Source organism: Citrus clementina, unplaced genomic scaffold, assembly GCF_000493195.1.
Source record: "Citrus clementina cultivar Clemenules unplaced genomic scaffold, Citrus_clementina_v1.0 scaffold_9, whole genome shotgun sequence".
Lineage (NCBI taxonomy): Eukaryota > Viridiplantae > Streptophyta > Magnoliopsida > Sapindales > Rutaceae > Citrus > Citrus x clementina.
The window spans coordinates 2521286-2543726 of NW_006261964.1; the positions used below are offsets into that span (position 1 = coordinate 2521286).

Genomic DNA, 22441 nt, shown 5'->3' on the forward strand with positions numbered 1-22441 from the left:
AATTAAGTTCCCATTTGATGATTTAGGGTTTCATGTATTTTTGCAGACATCAAGTCCCCACGGGTGGGTCCTTTGTTGGGCGACATTTGCATTTGGTGGGCATGCATACAAGTGGCTTTAGCCGCCATACATGCTTGTAGCACGCGGCAGATTTTGCACACATGTGGCAGAATTCCTTGCATAAATGGGATAGTAAAAATATTTTTGATGATCATCAGCCTCAGCAGCACTAATGAACATATCTGAGTGCTACTGTACCATGCGCACAAATTATATTGTACATAAATGTACCAAGGCCCACCACTCTGATTGTGCCACTGTTTTTAAGTTAGTGCTCATAAAAAATCTTTAGAACTCAAATCCATTAATTTCTTGCGATTCATTTCTCTCAGAATGAATGCTGTGTAATACGTTAAGTCTTTTTCTTTACAACTTGACCTTTCCTTATTTAAACAATCTGGATTAGGTGGGGCGCCTCAAATCTTACTCGTTCGACTACAATTTTGTCCATTTATCATTTATTAAATTCCAGAAATTGATGGACAATTTCTTGTTGTTGGCACAAGCATTATCGAGTAGTTCACATATATATGTGATGATAATGTATGCTACAAAGACGAGCGAATACATTCATGAATCTCTATTATGAGTTTGGTTGCTCTCAATAGTGTTTTTTTCTTCATAATGAATATTGTCTTTAGCCATAGTGTCTTATGAGTGGATGACAATGACATCCATTATATATATATATCTTTGTGTGGATCCAAAGGGGAAACCTATAAGATAATGTTCATGTAAATGTGTTCCAAATGAAGTGATTAATCAATTAGAGAGTTAATTAGAAGTGTAATTTGGATATTAATCTACTTGGATTAGTGATGGGCACCCACAAGAATTATACCTCGGAGAGGCTTGGATTTGGGAAGCAAATTAATTAAGATTGTGCATATTTGTTAGGCAGCTGCTTTTTAACGGCCATAGAAGCATAGAATTAATTATGATCCTAATAAATAGTTGCTTATTGTTGCCCCCACAAAGTCACATAAACGAAACACAACCATATATGAAAATGAGTGTTTTGCCTCGAGCCCAGCAGCCAGAGGCGAAACTCAAATCTATCTCGATCGAAGGCATATGAGCATGATGAGCAAACACGCTACATCATTTCTCGTGCTGATGGGTGGAGTGATGAATTAATAACCATTTATAAATCTGTCTACATATTCTAAAATTAGTGTGTATATATATAAACAAAAGAAATATAATAAAATCAATAAGAATAAGAATCAAAATCTCTCTCGATTGCTCCACGCAAGCGATCATTTTACTGAGTGACCTATGAAATTCATTGACACATGACACATCTTTTTCCTGACTCTTGCCCATTTGCCTTTACAATTCTATCTTCTCTACTGTCTGGTGTCTATTGTCCGTCTTTTGCTTCTTTGTTTGTTTCTTTCGTTTCCCGTACGTTTCAAGTCTGCTTCTGTACATCAGAGTCCCACTCAATCATGGCGTATTCCTACTCAGGGTCATGCTACAGTAGAACCGCATGTATGATTGCTCAAACATTTATAGTTTGTCCCAATGGCCAGCTGGAATTTACCGTTTCAAAATAGTTATCCAAACCCATCATTGACATACTCACTAAGACTAACGTACTATAACTCTACCAAGATTAATGTACTATAACGCCCTTAGTTCCATCCGAATAGATGTAATTCATTAATCGAAAAAAAAAAATCTGGATGTTCATTTCTGATGCAGTGTAATTTAGCTATCCATTTCTGAAACTATAAGAGTTTATAATAAATAATTGAAATTAACTGTACGGTAGCCATACCCTCCAAGAGTCCAACTCACCCACTTAACCCGTATCCCAAAAACTCAACATTTTTATTGAATTTGCTATATCCTATATGTTGATGATGTTAACCTCACCAAAGATCAAAGGGACACATATTTTCACTTAGTCACAACGTTATGTAATTTAATTGCTTGGCAATTGTCATGCGTAACCAAAAACCAATGGTCCCCTTGTTGTGTATGCAAGTGATCTAGAGAGTGAGTGCTGTTGAGCTGACACGAACATGCGTCACTCACTCCTATTCTTTGGGCACAATGCAAACGCCAAAAAGTGGCTCCATTAACCATGAAATTGAAAAAGCGAACAAGTTTATGTTTGAGAGTTTCAAGAGATTTCATCAAATTGAGAGTGGAAGCAGAGAATTTACATCATATCTTCATTGGCCTCTTTTTGATGCCCTTCTTGATGATGATGTGGGAAGCTAAAGCTTAGGCATGGATATGTAAACATGGAGGCCATCATGTTTCATCTTCTCCAAACTCTCTGTCCTCTTCAAAAGTTTTAATTAACTTATTAACCAACTTTCTACATAACCCATCAAATAAAATTTCAAGAACTAAAAAAAAATCACTAGCATTATCCATTCATTACGGTGGACAAAATCTCCTGTAGTAGGTGTTAAAAAGCTCCTACAAATTTTAAGCACTTTCTTCAGTGAGAATGAGTGGAAAGTGTTGTTAAGCTTTTTTGGGCTGAGAAGTGGAGTTATTTTAATTCAATTCAAAGATATTGCACTGCCGACATCTTGGAACTCTTAAATACTTAGTTTTAAATAAGTACTTTTTTGGAAGCAAATTAACAGTGTACTGCTCATGATTACTTGGACATTTTTTTTATGTATATATTTTATTAAGGATTTGTGATGAAGCATATCTTATAGTAAACCATATTCTGATTTTCTTGAGACCCAAACAAGCCACCAACAGGTTTCATTAGGAGCTCTAGGGGAAGCAATAATCTATAATTGCTTCTAGTAGTAGGGGAAAAGAGATAAGAACATATATGCTTTTTAGTGCACATATCACAGTGTAAATGTAACATAATGATTATAACGTTGATATGTTATGAGTAGATTAGATGCATAACGTGACATGAATAATACATGTATAAAGATTAATTAGTCCTAGTTTAATTAAAGATTAATTGATTAGGGCATGTCGGATAAGTTAGAACCTTCCCTTTCCTTTTTCTTCTTTGAGAGTAAAGAATAAGTTTTCTATATTTGATATGACTTATAATGTTTTTATGAATGTTTTTGGTACCAGCAAAAGCCTTTCGAACACCCAAAAATATTTTCATTTAATATTGCAGTATTTGCTTGACAAAGACAAAAATGAGTTTACAGCCAAATAAATATATTTGTACAAAGAAGTATTTGATTGTTATTTTTCGAGAAAGTACTTTTTCCAATAAAAAGACCATTTGAAGTATCTTTTAATATGTTTCAAAAAAAGGCTTATCTTTTAATGGAAGTGCCTAATAATGAGTACTTTTTTAAAAATACTTTCAAGTGTCATTTACTCATATACAAACCACTTTTATCCAAAAGTGCTTTTTGAAAAGATTGCTCCCAAACATACCTATTGATGTGAAAACTCAAACTGGGCTTTATTGAGTTGGGTCGGAAGCTCAGTTTCAATTTTATTTAGAGTGGAGCTATTAACAGGCCTATGAAGTTCTTTGTAAAACCCAAATGTTTTTTTATAATATATTAACGAATAAAGAAAAATCATATTTCCCTTCAAATACAAGTTCGACGCACTTACATCCAAACTCAAGTGACTTGTGATACTTGTCCCCTTAAATTTAAAAACATTATACTTAATTTCTTTACAATATCAATTTGGGTGTGGATATTTCCACCACACTATTTTTATAAACCCACCCCACCTTCATAAAATAATTACAATAAGTTCACATTATTTTATAAAATTATAAATTAATAATGAATTTGAACAATTAATTAATTAAATCATTCTTACGATATTTTTTTTCTTACTTTGTCTTTTAACAATCTTTAACAATTTAAGGTTGCTTTTAATTTAACTAATTTACCCCTATAATATAAAATAACCAAATTATTCTAAGAAATATAAATTATTGTAACTAATTGTTTAGGCATTTAGTTTTATGTTTTATAATCTAATATGTTTATATAAAATTTAATAATTTTCAATATCCAGATGTCCTAATTACATCTCGTTAGTTTAGTGGAATATTAATAATCATACTAAAAAAGTACTACTTATACATAATTAAAATATACAAATTTTATGTATAAAAATTTATTAAAGTTAAAGTAAATTTTTAGATATTCTTGGTACTTTTACCTTATGAGGTTAGAATAATTATATTAATTTATGTTAAAACAACCTTATTGATCAAATATAATAAAAAAAAGTCTCATAAAAAAATAATTAATGAATATGGATTTAATTGGTTAAATTTTTAAATTTCTTCTTAATTTGAATTTTTTAAAAATAATGTGTACTTGTTGTAATAATTTCTTAATATTGGGGTGCGTTAATAAAATTTATGGGGTCGAAATATCACCACCTAACAATTTAAGTTATTTTATAATAAAAAGTCCATAATACCCTTAATCAATTTAAATTATATTTACAAACCATGAACATCCATCAAAGTAATTTTTTTTGGGTGCAATGTGACAATATTGTCCATGATAAGTCAAGTTAATTATCCAATTTCTGTAATTTTATTTCGAATTTTGGCATAAACATAAGCTATTTGTATATGTGATTTTCTTTTAAAGTTTTATTTCATAATAAGATAATTTCATTTTTATCACATCGTGGATTCTATATTAATTTGATTTCTTACATAAGACTGTATTCTCTCATTGATAATACATAAAATAAGCTTTACCAAACGTTTAAGTAATGTATTCCTCAATTTGTTTACATTTTTTAGTTTTTAAGCCAAGAAAATATAGAAAGATAAAAAAATTATAAAACTCGGTAATTAACACAGCCTATTAACTCATCAAAAGAAAAAAAAATCAACTTATTAAAGACAATATTGTCATAACACATGCATAATATTTCATTTTGATGGATGTTTACAATTTTTAAAATAATTTAAATTGATTAGGGGTATTAAGGACTTTTTATTTTAAAATAACTTAAATTGTTAGTGTACCGGAATTAAGTGTAGCACTTTTAAATTTGAAATAAATAAAGATCACGGCTTATTTAAGTTTTGAGCATAAATACTTCTAACTTATATTTGAAAGAGGAATATAATAAAATTTTAGTGGATCAAATTTGCAATCGTACGTAGTAGCCTTTTGAACTCACCAATGCCCCTGCCATGTTATGCATCCTCCTCTACAATGAGTTATTCTGCCTGGACTTAGATGACTGGTGGTATACTCTAATGATAGGCTATAACTATTCGTCAAACAACAATGTTAGCCACCTATGGAACATTTTAAAGAAAGAATCACCTCCATATTGTCACATATACAAATTGCTTGCAATAGGAAAAAAAAAACAAAAACAAAAAGAGCGAGCAATAAATAAGTTAATTCTCAGAAACCTAAACCTACAAGCAATAAATAGGTTAATTTTAGGGAACCTAAACCTTCATAAACATGTTTTTGATACTTCGAGGGACCAAATACCTCCCAGTACAACTACTCAGTTGCCAGATAAAATAAATTAGCCGATCATTATTGACATTGATATTAATTTAAATAGTAGTTTACATATAAAACTTAAAACCAAAGAATAAATGCCACAATCATAGGCTAATGCAAATAATTAGCTAATTAACTAACTACTAGTTTACTGAGTCCAAGTACATATTAATCACAATCAATAGGATAAATACAATTTAAAATTAAAAAAAAAGATTGGAGATCATAACATTTCTTCCCCCTTAAAAATACCCCCGTCCTCGAGGGTAGATTTTATTAAAAAGTGTCCTCTCTTTAACATATAACTCTGATATTAACCATGTTAATATCCTTGCCGATTGTGTTCATACTAGTCTTGTCTCTATCCAATCATAATGGTTGCTTTAAAAACTTTTGGAATTGTTTTAAAATCAAGCATGTATGAGCATATTCCTTGGCTTTTTTATTCCGAAAGGATGCATTAAATATTTCCCTATATGTGCGCCAAGGGTTGCTTCATTAGTAGGATTTGCTCCTTATTTGTTGCCTAGCTCTAATATCAAATGTTACAGCTACAAAGAATGAGTCGTGAAAAGGACCATTCGCTGCCTATGGTCGATGGTGTCATCTGACAAAAAAAGGCTAAGTTTAGGGCTCAGGGTGAAGACGAGGATAATCCTGAGCACATATCCTTCAGAGATAAATTAATGGAATCACAGAAGTCAATTGAAAATGAGTTGGTAGGTTGTGAAGATTTATTAATTTTTGAATCAAAGGATATTATTACTGGCGGTACTGACAATATACCATCCATTGGTTTCTCTAAAAAAGTTCATGCTCAGTTGATCAGGCCATGGCAACACGCAGTGGTGGTTAAATTGTTGGGAAGACACATTGGGTACAAAGCTCTTTGCAATTGGCTTGAAACCCTTTGGAGTTCGACACTAGGGTTTTCAATCATTGATCTTGAAAATGACTATTTCATTTTTAGTTTTAAGGTAGAGGGGGATGTTGAGTTTGCCTTAACTCAAGGACCGTGGACGATTATGGGACACTATCTTATAGTACAGCCGTGGACTTTTCAATTTGACGCTTCCATGCAAGAAATTCATTTGATCATTGCCTGGATTCGACTACTTAGTATGGCCTTTCACTACTATTATAAACGTATGCTTCGTAAGTTAAGGCAGATCATCGGTATGGTAATTCAGATTAATTACAATACAAAGTCATCATCTATGAGAGGTAGATTTGCTCGAATCGCTGTTGAGGTTGTGCTAAATAAACCACTTGTGTCCCAATTTCTCTTAGATGGCAAACTTTAAAGTATGACTGTATGAATGGCTACCTAATGTCTGTTTCAATTATGGTAAATATGAGCATAATAGTGAAAAATGCCCTGATCGAATTATCATAGATGAAAAAACAAACAGGTTAGAGGCTGTTACTGGAGAAAACAAAATTGAAAAAACAGTAATAAAGGACGTTGACGGCAATGTTGATCATATTCTGAAATTCAGCCCTTGGATGGTGGTGACCAGAAAAGGAAAAAACCAGCTTCAAAACAGAAAAGAGATTATGTGGGATCCAATATGTGGTCAGGGGAATAATTTTGGTTAGGAATCTCGTTTTGGAATTTTGGCTTCTGTTAATTAAGTAATGACAGAAGAAGATTTTAATCCGAACTCTTTTACCACTGTATTGACCAACCAGTTTCAAGCCAATTACAACTTTTGAAATGCCAAGTCCCAGAAGAAACAAGCTGCTATCAAGACGAGCCACAACGAGAACCAAAATTCAGAACTTGTGACGAGTAAGTTGAATAATATTGTAAAACCAAAAAATGACCCCATCACTAAAAATCCCAAGCCCACACCCATGCAAAAATTACGTACCCCTCCACCAAAACCATGCACACTTTGCACACAATCCTAACCCAAAAATTGTTGCCATTACCTTAAACCATTTATTCCACTCTGCTGTCTCCTTTGACCCAGCTCTAACTACAATCACTAAGCCTACCACCAATATCAATTCTGTTTCACTTAAGGATATTTCTACTTCAAATTTTGACAGTCATAAGGCCCAGCTGCAAGAGGATCCTCATAACCATGCAATTTTGGGTAAAACAATGAACATGGATGATGATGACGACAACAGCGAGTACATGGGTGAAAGCAAAAATGTAATGGAATCATTTGAGAAGGATATTTCGTTAGATGATGAAAATGCTATAGACGTGATTCATGAAGCCTCTTTGCTTATTTAGTAATACTCATCTCTCTTATTTGTTTTCATCATTTATGGCTGTCTCTATCATGTTTTGGAATGTTCAGAGAGCTGCTTTGCAGAATTTTCGTCGATCATTTAAATCTTTGACCAATAATTATAAGCCGACTCTGGTTGTTATTCTGGAGTCTCAAATTAGTGGCATCAAAGCGGATGACTTCATTCAGAAGAATGGCTTTGATAAGTCTTATCGAGTAGAAGTTAATGGGTTTTCTAGAGGCATTTGGCTTTTGTGGAAGGGTTTCTTTGAGGTAGATATTGTTTTAAACCATAAACAATTTATTCACTTTAAAATTACAAAGAACCAGGGACTTGTATCGTGGATCACAACCATTTATGCTAGCCTTGTTCCTAGTCATAGTAAACATCTTTAGGAGAATCTTGGAAGGATTGTAAGTTCTATACAAGGTCTGTGGCTTGTTAGTGGTGATTTCAACTCCATTCTCTATGCCTCTGAGAAACAAGGGAGGTCTTCGCACAACAATGGTGTTTTTGAGCTTTTTAATAATTAGTTCCATTTTATCAAGATGTATGACCTCCAGATTCGAGGTCCTAAATTCAATTGATCTCGCGGGTCTTTTTTTAAAAAGTTGGATAGAGCAGTTTGCAACGATGAGTAGTTGTATAACTTTGTTGATAGTTTGGTTCTTCATCTTCTTAGAATTGATTTTGATCACAGACCTATTCTTGTTCGATTTCAGAAAAGTGATAAGAGGAAGAAAGGCCATATGCCGTTTCGGTTTTTGGCAGCATAGATCACAAATAAAGATTTTGGCAACTTTGCTATGTCAAACTGGAACTGGAAGCCTTTTATCTCTAAGCGGCTCAGAATTTTACTCAAAATATGTCCCATTAGAATCAGAATTTGTTTGGTAATATTTACCACCGAAAGCGTAGACTCCTAGCTCCAATTGGAGGCATTCAAAAAGTGTTTGAAAGATATACTACTAAAGGCCTTATTGGCCTTGAATTGAAATTGAAAAGGGAACTAGAGGAAGTCCTTTCTTAGGAAGAAATACTTTAGTATCAGAACTCTGGGAAGGATTGGATAATGCATGGGGAAGAAATACAATGTTTTTTCACCAGAAAACTCTTTCCAGAAGACGGTGGAATCGGATTGATGCTATAACTAATGACTCTGGTCAGTGGTTGAATGATACTAAGTATATTAAGCAGTATGCAGTTGGTTGCTTTTCTGCCCTTTATACTGAGGAGAACAACAATCTCCAACCGTACCTTTCCAATTTTTTTTTCCCTGTGCTGGATGGTGCTAGTCTGTCCCTTGTTAATGGCCTTGTCAATGATATGGAGATTAAAAACGTTGTTTTCAGTATGAAGCCTTTAAAAGCTCCAAGGGTTGACGGCCTTAATGCTATTTTTTATCAATCTCAGTGGAGTGTTGTAGGCCCATCTATTTGCCACTTTGTGAAAGAGGTTTTTCGTAATGGCACCCTTCATGTTAAGATCAATAGAAGCCTACTTGTTCTAGTCCTAAAGAGTGATAATCTTCTGAGCTTGACAATATATCACCACATAAGCTTGTGCAATGTTGTGTACAAGACAGTGACAAAGATGATTGGGAATAGACTTACAAACTATTCTCCCCCACTTAATTGGCCCACAGCGAACAAGTTTTTTTCCCGGCAGACATATTATTAAAAACATAGTTGTTGCGCAGGAAGTTATCCCTTCGATGAGAAATAATAAGGGGACGAAAGGTCAAATGGCGATTAAAATGGACTTGAAAAAGTCTTATGACAGACTGAGTAGGAGTTTTATTCATGAGACTCTCTTGGAAGCAGGAATTCCCACTGATTTTGTACAAATCATTATGGAATGCGTTACCACTATTCAAATGAATTTACTTTGGAATGGCGAGCTCATAAATGAATTTAGGCCGTCAAAGGGAATAAGACAGGGGGATCCAATATCGGCTTATATTTTTGTTCTTTTCATTGAGAGACTTGGCCACGGCATTTGTCACACTGTGAACATGGGAAGGTGGAAACCAATACGACTGTCCCAACATTGCATTTTTCTTACCTATCTTTTCTTTGCTGATGACATTCTTTTATTAGCTGAGGCCTTGTGTGAGCAAGCTACCATTCTCTGCTCTGTCCTTGATACCTAGTGTAGCGGTTCAGGAGCCCGGGTAAACAAGGCAAAAACTCAAATTTTTTTTCCTCTAAGAATGTTAAGCAAGATGAGACTAAAAAGATTAGAGTATTCTAAGTATGCCCCTTTTTCACTCTCGGGTTATTAAGAGAACTTACCAGAGCATTATTGATAAGGTGAATAAGCGGCTCTTTGGATGGAATGCATCTCATTTATCATTGGCTGGAAAAATCACACTTGTTTAATCAGTTATCCAATCTATTCTCGTCTATGCTATGCAAACAATAAACCTGCTTATAAGTATCAAAGGTAAAATAGACCATGCATGCAAGAAGTTTTTTTAGAGTGGCATAAATACTCAGCAAAAGATAAGTCTTGTTCATTTGGGATATGGTTTGCCAACCTAAAAGCGGTGGTGGTTTAGGCTTTAAAAACTTGGATTTGATGAACAGAGCCTCGCTTATGAAGGTGGGATGGAACCTTATTGTGTCGCCAATTATTCTATGGTCTCAAGTGTTGCTTACTGAATATGGCATTGATAATGTAAATCGTCCCCATGCCCTGCCAATGAGTTACGGGTCTCACTTGTAAAAGTCTATTGGTTTCGTTTGGTAGGAAATTTTGACGGGCACCCGATGGAATGTAAGAGATGGCAGAACAGTTAGATTCTAGTGGGATATCTGGGCAACTAAAACTTGGCCTTTAATATCCCGTGCCCTTACTCTAGTACCTGAGACCATTATGAATAAGGTGGCATTTGAATTTGTATATGGAAATGGGAATTGGTAGTGGGATATTTTCGCCAAATTGCTTTCTAATAATATAATTCTGAGGATTGCTTCTTTGTAGCCTCCCGGTGATGTTAAAGGAGAAGATCAAGTGTTTTGGACTGAGTCTAATAACTGGGTCTTCACGATGAAGTGTGCTTATAATGTTATATCTATAGCCAAGCATAGAGATGAGGGTCAGATTTGGAAAATTATTTGGCAATCGGAGGGTCCTCAAAGCTTCCACATTGCCCTGACCCTTGATGCCAATTACCTCCGAGGCACAATAGCAGCAATATTCTTAATACTGCAGCACTCAACTTGCCCTCAAAGCCTCTCATTTCATTTCCTCTTAGCTCGTTTCGAGCCTGAGCTAATTTCCAGCATCAAATCCACCTTCCCTTATCTTAATTTCAAGATTTATGGCTTTGACTCCAAAAGGGTACACGGCAAAATATCAAGATCCATTAGACAAGGCCTTGATCAGCCTCTAAATTATGCAAAGAATCTATCTTGCTGACATTTTTCAACCAAATGTGAGGATGGTCATTTACTTAAGACTCAGACCTCGTTGTTGTTGATGAGATCGCAAAGTTATGGGAAGTTGATTTGGAGGAAAAAGTTTTGGCGGCGAAAAGGTGGGTACACACAGAGTTGAAGAGTGGATGGAAGTGCAATAAAAGAAAAGGATTTATGATTTGGGGTTATTGCCACTATTTTTGCTCGTGTTGGCTTGGAACATTAAGCCAGTTAATCATAGATGGAATCAACATGGATTGGAAGGTGATAATATCGAAGGGATATATAGGAATTTGCATCCGGGTCCTATTAGTTCACTCTCACTGGAGAGAGAGAGGGGAAGCCTTGGTTGAGATCAGAAGCTAGAAAGCCTTGTGCTTTGCTCATCCTTGGGCTCCTTATGATCTTTCCCGTTCATCAACGCATCCGTTATTTCTCTCTGGAAGCTTGAGTGCTGTGGAGTTGAAGATGAGCAGGGACATGTAGGAAGAAGCCTTTAGCCGTCCTCCATAACTTATGGGGTGAGGGACAGTTGTAATAAATGCATGAATTTTTATGTAGACAGACAAATGGCAGTGCATGCAGTACAAAGCATGTGTCCACACTGAGTTGAAAATATACTTAGAGATGTCAGCTAACTAAACTCAAATCCAATCGCGGAACAATGACAATCGGTAATTCTCAAATTTTAAGGTTTAAATCCAGGTCATTATATTCAACTACTTCTTCCTTAAACGGGCATCCTCCTTTCCATGGTAGTGATAGATTTATTCTGGATACACCAAGGCATCCATTATACTTCCACGTAGGCAAAGCTGTCCAAAACGGCGCAATCAAAGTTATGAGGTTCTTAGCTATATACTGTCTTAGCTGACACGTCCTTCCTCGACAATAGAAATGACTGAACAATACCATTACAAATCATTGTCGACTTAAAACCAGATCTATAACAACAACGATCAAAGAAACCTTCAGTTCCCGGGAAGCCTCCATTTCCTGGGCCAAAATTGACGCCAAAAATATGTCAGCATAATCACCTGCCAGCAGCATACATAATGTTTCTACGCAATGGTTCATCAATAGTTGAATGGCCAAGAGAAACAACAGAAAGGATTCTTCTTTTATAATCACAGTGTGTTTTCCAAGTTGCCAACTTGCCATCAATCCTCCTATGTTTTTGCTGTGGCAACAGACGGGCATTTTCCCAATGTATTCCACAAAATATAATCACCAGAAGTAACCTGTATCCCATAGAAAATATGTCAGATCATATCAATTAGTACATTCAAAACTGGGGGAAAAAACTCCCAAATAAAGCACCAGTTTATGGCAGATTTCATCAAGATTGTAAGGGATCAAAAGAAGTTCATCCACTTGCTAACTTCAGCAAATATTTCATTGCCATTACTAGTACAGACAAGTTTTCCATACATCAAAGGGCAGTGGCAACAAAGACAAAAATATGCATCCAACTGCTAAAATAATGAAAATATTTCCTGATGACAGATATCATGATGAACCAGTCACAGAGAAATTTAATCAATAATTAGTTCTGCTGGTGATCATTGCCAATTTTCCCATACTAGTGCAATGGTTTTTTCTGCTCTAGAAAACCAAAAAGTAGAAAATGAAATTCAACCAATAATAATGAATGTTTTCCAGTGACTTCCCTACCTGAGCTGAGAATTCCACAGGTGCTTTTACAGCTGGATAGATGCTTACCTGCAAATGGCACAAACAACTTAAGCACCACTACTAATTGACATAGCAATAAGGCTAGGCTTCTTAAAGCTTACCATATCATGCCTGTTGATAGCATAAATTGACAAGGAAACATGGATGTGAAAGTTATGGAAATTTCTCAATGTAGAAGGTTTTTAAATTGAATACAGAGATAAAGATGCAAATGTAGTTAAGGGAATTAGCATGGATCGATCAAAAACTGCTACTATGTAAGAACAGAAACCGTCATCAAAGACAATCGTTTAATCAATTATGAAATCTTTATAAAGGCAAATGACAAAGGACGTAGTGGATAAGATATGCTGGAATGACTACTACTTCACTTGAGAATTCAGAAAGAGAATGTATTTTGCAAGAGTTGGAAGAAATATCTTTTTCTTGTTTTGTTCTTGTTTTCCGCGTCTCTGGTTACATATTCAAAATGATTGGAGTACTAAACAGATAAACTGGTTCTTGAAAAATTTTGTTAAAGCTTTGAGTAACTTTCACATAGAAAAATCAGATTATAACCTACACTATATCCGTAGAGCAGCTTTTGGAGAGGACTTTGAATGAATAAAATGCACACACAAGAACTCCCTCACTATACTCAAAAGTGTCCCACGTACGTATCACATTATGCAATAGCCATTTAACTTCAACATGATAGACAAGTTAAAAACCTTACAGATTTAGGGTCAATGGACATTCCCGATATTGAAGCACCAATAATCTTGAAAGAAACCTGTAATAGAGAGTCAAAAACTAAAAGTCTTAGCAAAAGGAAATTGTTAAGCGTATCTGAAAAACACATTACACTAATTGTAAAACACAGATTCATAGCATCCAAACAACAAAATAAAACTTTAATTGAATCATTTTTCAAATTGATCTCACAAAAAGTTTCGCTCTTGTTTATTTGAAAGGAACAAAGGTGTCCCTTAACTACCATAAAAAAATTAACGAGAATGTTGATAATCAAAGGCATAACCTTTTAAGCCAAAATTTAGGATCAAATACGATAGCCTTGATCAGATCTCAAACAAACAACTTCACACAGAGTAGTCCTCCAGCCGGTCATTGGTAACAGAGAAAAATGATGATTTATTGATTTCACAAGATTATGTGTAAGAATATTAAGAACTGTAAAAAGCCAATGAGACCTACTTTCCTTTTAGAAGAAAAGATACAACAGTTCCTACTTTGGAAAAATTAGAAGGAAAACCCAAAACTAATATTTCCCAGGATAGTTAAGTACTTGCATTTGATGTTGGCAAAAATCAAGTTGACAGTGGGTCCTAAAATATCTATTCCAAAGTTCCTTCGGTTTCTATTTGTTAAACAAATAAGTGCTATATAATTTGCAAATAGTGATCTCATTTGGACAAGTAATGTCATATATGGAAAAGAATAAATTCTGTAATTCATGAGAAATGAGTTTGAAAAGTTTTAGAATTCATAAATCAATTAACCAACTACTGTGAAAATAGAACAGCACATACTTTTGCGTAATTGTATGCTTGCCAGCAAAATGGCTCCTCTAGATCAACAGGAGGGAGATCCATATTCATTTTCTCCATTAAAAATTCCTCTATATTTACCACATTATTTGTATTATCAGTCTCGATATCACTATCTTCATCCACAGTTCCCCCAGATGACGATCTTTGGGTTTGCCATGGTGCAAATTTAACTGTTCCAGGGAAAGTCGCCTCAAGGCTTCTCCCTGTCAATGCTCGTCCACTTGTCATAATTTTCCATTCAACTGAGTGCTCATTATTTGAAACTGTTCCAATTGATGGTGTCCCATCAAAAGAAACAACTCTTCTTCTTGGAAACAGCATTGTCACATTACAGAACTCCATTGTCAGAGGAGCCTTGTAGCTTTCCATTAGACACAACTTAAATAAAAATGCACCTTCATCTTCAGAGACCATTGACAATTGGTAAAATCCTTTCACAGGTGGTCCAAGGCCACAGATTGCCTGATAACGCATTAAAACGAAATTACCTAATGGTGGTGAAAACATCACAGCCTGCTTATCCACACCTTGCTCAGGAACTTGTGCAGAAGGATGAAATGATAAAACCTCTACATGAGCACTGTTCAACCCTGTCAAGGGAAATGACACATCGGGCATACCTTCCAGTTCTGCTCGGCAGTTTATTTGACCCGAGACTGATAAACTATCAGGAATCTCATCCCTGTCATACATTGCAGCATGAACTGTCTCATGAATTGTGAATAGCAATCTTTGCTTTCCTTTGTACAGATATGGTTTCCAAGCTGGTTGCTTAAGGTCTTGGGGTGGCAGTTCTGATGATGGAAAGCCATTAACCTTGATAGCAAAGATATTGGAATAGCTCAGGTCCACAGGTGTACCTATACAAAAAATGTCAAAAATCTCTATATTAGGTAAACACATATTGATCCACAAGCAAAAAATTGAAGATAAAGAAATCTGAGATGAGAAATACCATAATAAAAGGTACCAACCAAAGGGCATTGCGCTGCTTATGAAACTTCGAAGTGCATCCTTCTCTAAAGGCCTAGAACCAAGTTTCGGAGCATCTGATGCAACAGTTCCCGCTGCAGCAGCACCAGAAGGTGCGGTAGAAGCAACAGGAGCAGCAACAGGCTTTGCTCTTGATGAGATGCCCGATATTCCAATACTGCCAGTCAGTGAATCCAACAACCCTCCAACTGATGGTGATGCACTTACCACCACTTCAGGTTCCACCACATCACCAGTAATTATATCACCAATAGCATGTGCTACCATGAATGCCCTACGATGGAAAATGGGAAAGCTCTAAGTTAACCATGTGTACTAACTAAATCATTTGAGAGGGTAAAAGCCAAGTTTGTACAAGGCCAGCTCCATTTTCCTTGTTTGGGAGGAACAAACAAACTAAGTCAAGGAAGCAAAAGGGAGAGATAATGATCACATTTCATCATTATTGAGATTAAAACAAGAAATCCAGTCAAGCATGTTTATAAATGTACAAATACATATCATTACCTTAAAACAAATAACCAAGGAAAGAGCAGGAGAGACACTTATTATTTAATCAAGCTTTACAAAAAATTCATTTGGGAATGCTAAAAGTTCTGATGTTAGCCGATTCAAAGTTGGTGACTTTGGGCAGTGACCTTCTCATGCTATTCTTTTTAAAAAAACAATGCAAGTAACTTACCATACCCTGTGATGGACGGAAGATCAAGCAGGAGGGAAGATAAACTGTCATCCACTCCTACAGCATTTCCACAATCAGATTTTTTACATAATCTTGCATATGCTTTTAAATGCCTCGGTTCAACTTGAGGCAACACAAGGATGCAATAAGGGCCTTTTACATGCAATATCAATGGCCATAGAAGATGATTCTCTCCTCCTTCCTCTGTATCAATATAAAGGCCTATAACATGGCGAGTAATAGGATCATCAACCCATGAATCAGAACCTTCAGTTGACTGACTCACTCGTACACCAAATCCCCGCACAGATCCCTCCCTACATAAATTCAGATAAACTATTAATGATAATCCATGATATGTCAACGGAAAGTTACCACAAGCTACATGAAAAAACAACCACAATCACAATTAGAAAATAAACTGTAAAAATCTTTGCAAGAGAACCAGTAATCCAAGACAACATGATATAACCAGCATACATTCGCTTGACAATCTATCACATTTTAGTGAAACTGATGCAACTAAAGAAACTCATTTATCCAGTTGTGGTCCCAAAGTGAGCAATGCAGAACAAAAATACTATATTTTCGAACTAGGAAGGTCAATCTAGAAATGCAGTTAGCAAGTATTCTAAAATTAACAAGAACAGCAACTGCATCATTATTCAACACATCTATTACACATTTTGAATATTAATTTGAGAAGCAATGGAGTAAGTGAATCCGAACCTTCTTTTTCTCTCAGCAAATGCAGAAGCTAACTCCGAATCAGTCGGTACTAAAGGCAAAACATTGTACTTAATAGGATCCTCGATACAGCTCTCATTTTCGGTCTTGCAAGCTTCTCGCCACCACCTCTCCACTACTGGAAACCTCCTAATATAATAAAAACGAAAATTTCAATTTAAAATCACAACCGAAATGATTTTACGCAAGGTCAATGTTTGGATTGGATGCACAGTAATTTAAATTGAAAGCAGTTCCTAGGCTTAGCTAAGGAAAAGAAACGACGGCGTAATTAGGTAGAGCAATAAAAGATTAAGAATAATGTACCGGGAGAAAACGACGGCGTCGAAGTTGTTGAGGATCCATAGAGCTCTGATGCTGCATCCGCCAGGCATGGCTTTGCTTTGCGCGTCTCTTGTTTGTCAATTAACAGTGCACAAGAGAAATGAAATGAAGATGCCTACAGATTTTACTGGCGATTGAGATTGGCGGTGTTACTGTTTCGGTAGATGTCGATTCTCTCGTCCCGTTGGAAAACGCTGCGTTTCTCGCGCTGGTTGAAAATGAAATAAGAGGGCGTAACTCCTGCTTATAAACTCTAAACATATGTAGTTATGCTGAAATTACGACACTACCCTTAAGACAATATCGACGATGACCCGTGCCTTAATTATGCTTTCTGAGTTTCGATTTGTCGAAACGACACAACATTAAATTTACTCTCATCAGATTTCTAACAAATCCCTTTTTCTCGTATCCTTACCCTGAGATATTAAAAATAAAAATGTCGACGGCCCGCAGCGGTGACCTTCAATTACAGTGTGTTCTACTTCTTGTCAAGTACACATTTTACTAAACTTATAACAAAAAAGAGAAAAAAGAAATCCCAAAAAAGGTACACACGAGTAGTTCTTATGCATTCTTTTGGGATGGTCTACAAGCTCCGCATTGGGTACATACACGGTTATGACTCAATGAGAGATCACCGTACCTTCCCCCTTTTGGTCCGTCCGCTTAATAGTTCCCTAGGTTGAGCTTGTAGAAAGCATAAAACATGAAAAGCAAATTATTTACAGCTTCATTTTTCTTTTCTTTGTTTTTCTATTCAATAACATTTGTCTATACATCAGCAACCACTATTTACTCCTCTGAACTGCCCAACATTCCTTATACTAGATAATTTAGATACAAACACTTGCAGACAGTTAAGCTTATACCCAGAAAAAATATATATATATATTGAACCAAAAGCCAAAGATAACAGAAAACCCAAAAAAAAAAAAAAAAGGAGCGGATTGCTCTTCTGCATTCTCTTGTGATGAAATTATCTAAAGGTCCACACATAGGTACGAGATGACAGTTCCTGCCCTCCTTTTTGTCCGTTCACTTACCTTCCACTTCTCAACCATGACCTTCTTTATGTTGGCACAACCAGAAACCACAGTGGCAACTCCTGCTGCAGTAATACCAGGACAATAAACCATGTGACAGGACTCGAGCATTCTGCAATTTTTAACAAGATGGGATAGACCGACATCGGTTATTTGACGACAGTGCGACAACACTACGTCCTTGAGTAGTGGACAGCCTTTTCCTAACTCAACCATTGCCTGATCTCCCAAATTCTGCCGATCAAGAAATTTAAATTTAATAACACTTTATGAAAAATAAATTGGAAGATGTACCAAGAAGAGACAGAAAAGGGCTTACCTGGAGAACGCTTACATCCAGGTAATTGAGTTCAGGGCATCCTTTTGCAATGGCCATTATTCCAGCATCACCTATTTGATGGCAGCCACTAACATTTAGATGTTGCAAGGAGCAACCCTGGCCAATGGAAATGAGGGCCTCATCCCCCACCCTGTTAATATGAAAGAGTGAATAAGGTAAGTTAGAGAACCAGAGAGGTTTAATCCACTAAGCTTCCCAAAAATATAAACAATTCTATCAGAAGTTTATCTACTGATACGAAATCAGCTAGAACATTATGGTAGAAGCCAACTTCAATGATTCACCAAATTTCCCCAAATGGTGTCGAGCAAACAAAGAAGGCTTTGCAGATCATGGATTATTGCGATCATATAACATGAAACTACACCATGACAACTACTGAATGAAAGAGAAACAATCAACCAAGTATCTATATGATACCAAACCAACATAAAATATCTCTCAAGTTAGCAAATTTAAATAATAAGCATCCCAGGTGGAAATGGGAATAATTATGAAGCTGAGGGGAAAAAAATTTACCGTACCTGTCACAGAACCTGAGGCTGAGTTCAGTCAGAGAATTGCAATGCTCACCCACAGCTACAATTCCATTGTTGCCAATCTATGAACAAGAACCATAAAGAGTTAATAGATCCTCAAAGGTAAAATAACATTTACATCATTTAAATTGATAACTAAAGAACATGAGCAGACTGGTTAGAGAAATACCAGTTCTTCAGTAAAATAGGCAGATACAAACAAATGACTAAACAATAAACAACAGACAAATAAGAAAAAAAAACTTTTATATTTCTGAATCGACTGTTTCTTACATTTCTTATAATCGTTTTGCCCATTTCTAATCGTCCCAAACCAACATTCAGGACAGCACTTAATGTCAAAAAACCGAAATTGATCTCTGAAACTGAAAGGATGTCCTAGATCATTAGCTTGGTACAGAGAATCATGCCAGAAGTCCAACATTTTGCACAGAATTATAGTAGAATGGTAAAAGCAAAAAATATGTTGCAAAACTTCTTCCGAGTTCAAGCAACAATCTGTTGACTATAAAATCAGTGCCAGGAACTTAGCAATATTTTTGGCATAGTATCATATTAGTCGAAACAAACTGAGATAGGTAGTATCGGAACCACAAATAAACTGACAAAAGCAATGGTTAGAGAGAGAGAGAGAGAGAGAGAACCTTGTAGCATCGGCGAATATGAAGTTTCTTTAAATTCTGGCAACCCTCAGCTATACCACAAATGGCATCATCTCCAATACTGGAGCAATCTACCAAATGAAGAGCTTGCAGAGACTTACAGCCCCTTCCAACTTCAAGAAGAGCCAAATTACCAATTCTTTGGCAGTATAACAATGCTAACTCAGTAAGATTCCTGCAAATAGTCAACAGATCTGGAGTTGACAACTTTGTAAAATTATTGCTAGTAAACAAAAAGAGAGTGAACAATTTTAACCATGAAATTGAAAACATGATTCTTGCAATTAATATGAAATATGGAATAAATTTCAGATTGACCGGCGTGCAAGCAGATACAACATCCTATATTAACAGTGAGAAACAAGTCAAAGAATACATTAACATTTGAGCAATTAAAGAGAAGATACATGGAAAGCTGTAGTTTGGTGATGACAGTTTTGCACCAATCTACTAAGGATTTGATCATCACTCATCAGTTATCCAAATGAGTTGAGGTCAAAACACTTCATAAACACTACAACCAAGAGAAAAAAATACAGATAACAAATAAAATATTTACTTTTTTTTTAATAGAAAATAAAATGTTTAGTTAATCGTGGACGTTTAAAAATAATAATAATAATCAAAGGTGATTCGTTCTTTGCAGTTCCCTTACAATATGAAGCAGGAAGGACATATATTTAAAAACCAAACGTACATTTTACAGGTTTTGAGAAATATTAAACTTTAATCAGCATATTCAGGGTATCATATGACAAGAGAAATTATAAAATCTTGATATGGAAAAATTTATTCCCAAAAAGGATAATGGAAGACCTGCAGCCAGGCATTATCACTGCCTGATCTGCTAAAACAATTGATTGATATGTAAATAAGCTTGAAGTTTATTTCTTGCTTCTGTAGAAAGTAAAAAATGTAACACAAGCTGAAACACCAAAAGCATGTACAAGGATTTTTTCAGACAGCTTTAATGCTAGTTTATTAAGAAGCTTTGCAAAAATAATAAATAAATATTTACTTTCATAATTGGTTTCATGAAAATTTATTCCCAAGGAAAATAATGCTAGTTCCTGGCAATGCTTGCAAATCATACTACTACCTATTTATTTAAATTAAGCCTACAAAAAGAAGCATACCGGCAAGATTTTCCAATGGACTCCAATCCCATAGTTCCAATATTATGGCAGCCATTTATTTCAAGATGTGTAAGTTCTTTGCAACCTGTGGCAATTGCTTCCAAGCCCATGTCACTCAGGAAATAGCAATCACTTAGAGTCAGATTTTTTAACTTCTTACACCCCTTCCCCACAGCATGTAGGCCCCTGAAATATAAGTTAGACTAACTCAACATCATATATTACCTGGAAGAAGAAAGATAGTGATTTAAAGCACAAATAAAGGTTCAGATTTCTATGGAGTCTTAAACAATTGCAAGAATTTTCATCTTTTCTAAGGCTTGTTCTATTTTGATACTGCCCATAATATAAAAAACAAGGATTTGAACCTAGATCTGATGTTTCATTCAATAACGAAGTTACTAAAAGATAATGACCAATTATGTTTGAAGTTCTTACAGTTTGTTTACAATTCGAATGATATGATTTTGTAACTTTGCATAACATAAGAATGAAAAGGAACTCACTTATCAGTAAATTGCTGGAAGCTGTATAAAGCCAATAACTCCAGAGACAGACACCGATTTCCCACAGCTACCAAAGCCTCATCCGTAACATTGATGCATTGTAGCTTCAAAACTCTCAAAAGTGGACAACCTTGGGCCACAGCATGCACTCCTTTGTTATGGATAAATTCTGAATCCAGTGACAAGGTTTCAAGAGATTTACAGTGAGACCCCACTGCTTCTAATGAAACATCAGTTATTTTCACACAGGCTGCAATACCAAGAGATTTTAATGATTTCCCACAACCATGAGCCAAGTCAACTAGACCTGTGTCAGTCAAGCCTTCACAAAAACGCAAGTTCAGATCTTCAAGTTGGTTACAAACTTTTCCTACTGCAGCTAGACCTTGATCACCAACATAGCAACCCTTGCAAAAACCAAAATTCAGGACCAATTTAAGCATTCAAATGGCAGGCAAGCTTGATGTGGAAAAGACACTGTCATTCAAACATCAATAAACAGAACTCACACACCGACAACCAAAACATTAACAACTCAGGAAAAGGGAGTAAAAATTACCTGCAAATCCAAAGATTTCAAGTGTAAACACTTCTGGGCAAGGGACATCAATCCCAAACTTGAAATGTTTGAGCACCATATCAAGCTCAACTTCTCAAGCTTTGGAAATCCATCAGCAAGCACATTCAACCCAGAATCTGATAAACAATACGACTCAGATTGAAATTGACCATCCTCAGACCCAGTTTTCTCGGTCAAGTAATGCAGCTGCAGAGCTGACAACTTCGACTGATCACCACGTCTTCGACCCTACATAACATATTTATAAGAATATATATTATCTTACTAACTTCATTTCAGCTGCAGATCTCTCCTAAACTTAAAACATGAACAAAAAAGAAAATCAATAAAGAGTTCGAAAATATCAGCTATGTTGCACGTGAAGATTCAATTCCCCCCCCCCCCCCCCCCAATTGAGTCCTTCTGAAAAAATATTGGCACCACAAAACAATTTTTAGTTCCCACCCA

At 35.6% G+C, this 22441-nt stretch overlaps 3 protein-coding genes across 3 annotated transcripts in view; 1 reads left to right on the top strand and 2 right to left on the bottom strand.

Moving 5' to 3' along the window:
* Window positions 1–9516: 9516 nt before the first annotated feature.
* Window positions 9517–11798, top strand: LOC112096492 (probable galacturonosyltransferase-like 4). Its single transcript, XM_024179971.1, is given in 8 exon segments — window positions 9517–9794; window positions 10361–10451; window positions 10758–11177; window positions 11179–11232; window positions 11234–11315; window positions 11318–11508; window positions 11511–11574; window positions 11577–11798. Coding segments are annotated over 8 exon segments (1284 nt in total). The 3' UTR covers window positions 11681–11798.
* Window positions 11799–11872: 74 nt separating this feature from the next.
* Window positions 11873–17549, bottom strand: LOC18032266 (AP-5 complex subunit mu). The gene is made up of 8 exons (XM_024189244.1): window positions 17168–17549; window positions 16844–16990; window positions 16120–16431; window positions 15414–15706; window positions 14419–15299; window positions 13605–13661; window positions 12869–12916; window positions 11873–12435 (listed from the first exon to the last, which is right to left on the bottom strand). Exons 1-8 carry the CDS (start codon window positions 17233–17235, stop codon window positions 12364–12366), a joined length of 1878 nt encoding a protein of 625 aa, XP_024045012.1. The 5' UTR covers window positions 17236–17549; the 3' UTR covers window positions 11873–12363.
* A 388-nt stretch (window positions 17550–17937) lies between these two features.
* Window positions 17938–22441, bottom strand: part of LOC18032264 (F-box/LRR-repeat protein 4) — a 4784-nt gene continuing 280 nt past the window's right edge. The window contains exons 2-8 of the mRNA XM_006419698.2: window positions 21974–22222; window positions 21415–21821; window positions 20909–21094; window positions 19755–19947; window positions 19096–19172; window positions 18551–18701; window positions 17938–18465 (exon numbers count right to left, since the gene is read on the bottom strand). Of these exons, the coding sequence (XP_006419761.2) occupies window positions 18169–18465; window positions 18551–18701; window positions 19096–19172; window positions 19755–19947; window positions 20909–21094; window positions 21415–21821; window positions 21974–22222 (1560 nt within the window). The 3' untranslated portion in view covers window positions 17938–18168. The remainder of the gene's footprint in view (window positions 18466–18550; window positions 18702–19095; window positions 19173–19754; window positions 19948–20908; window positions 21095–21414; window positions 21822–21973; window positions 22223–22441) is intronic.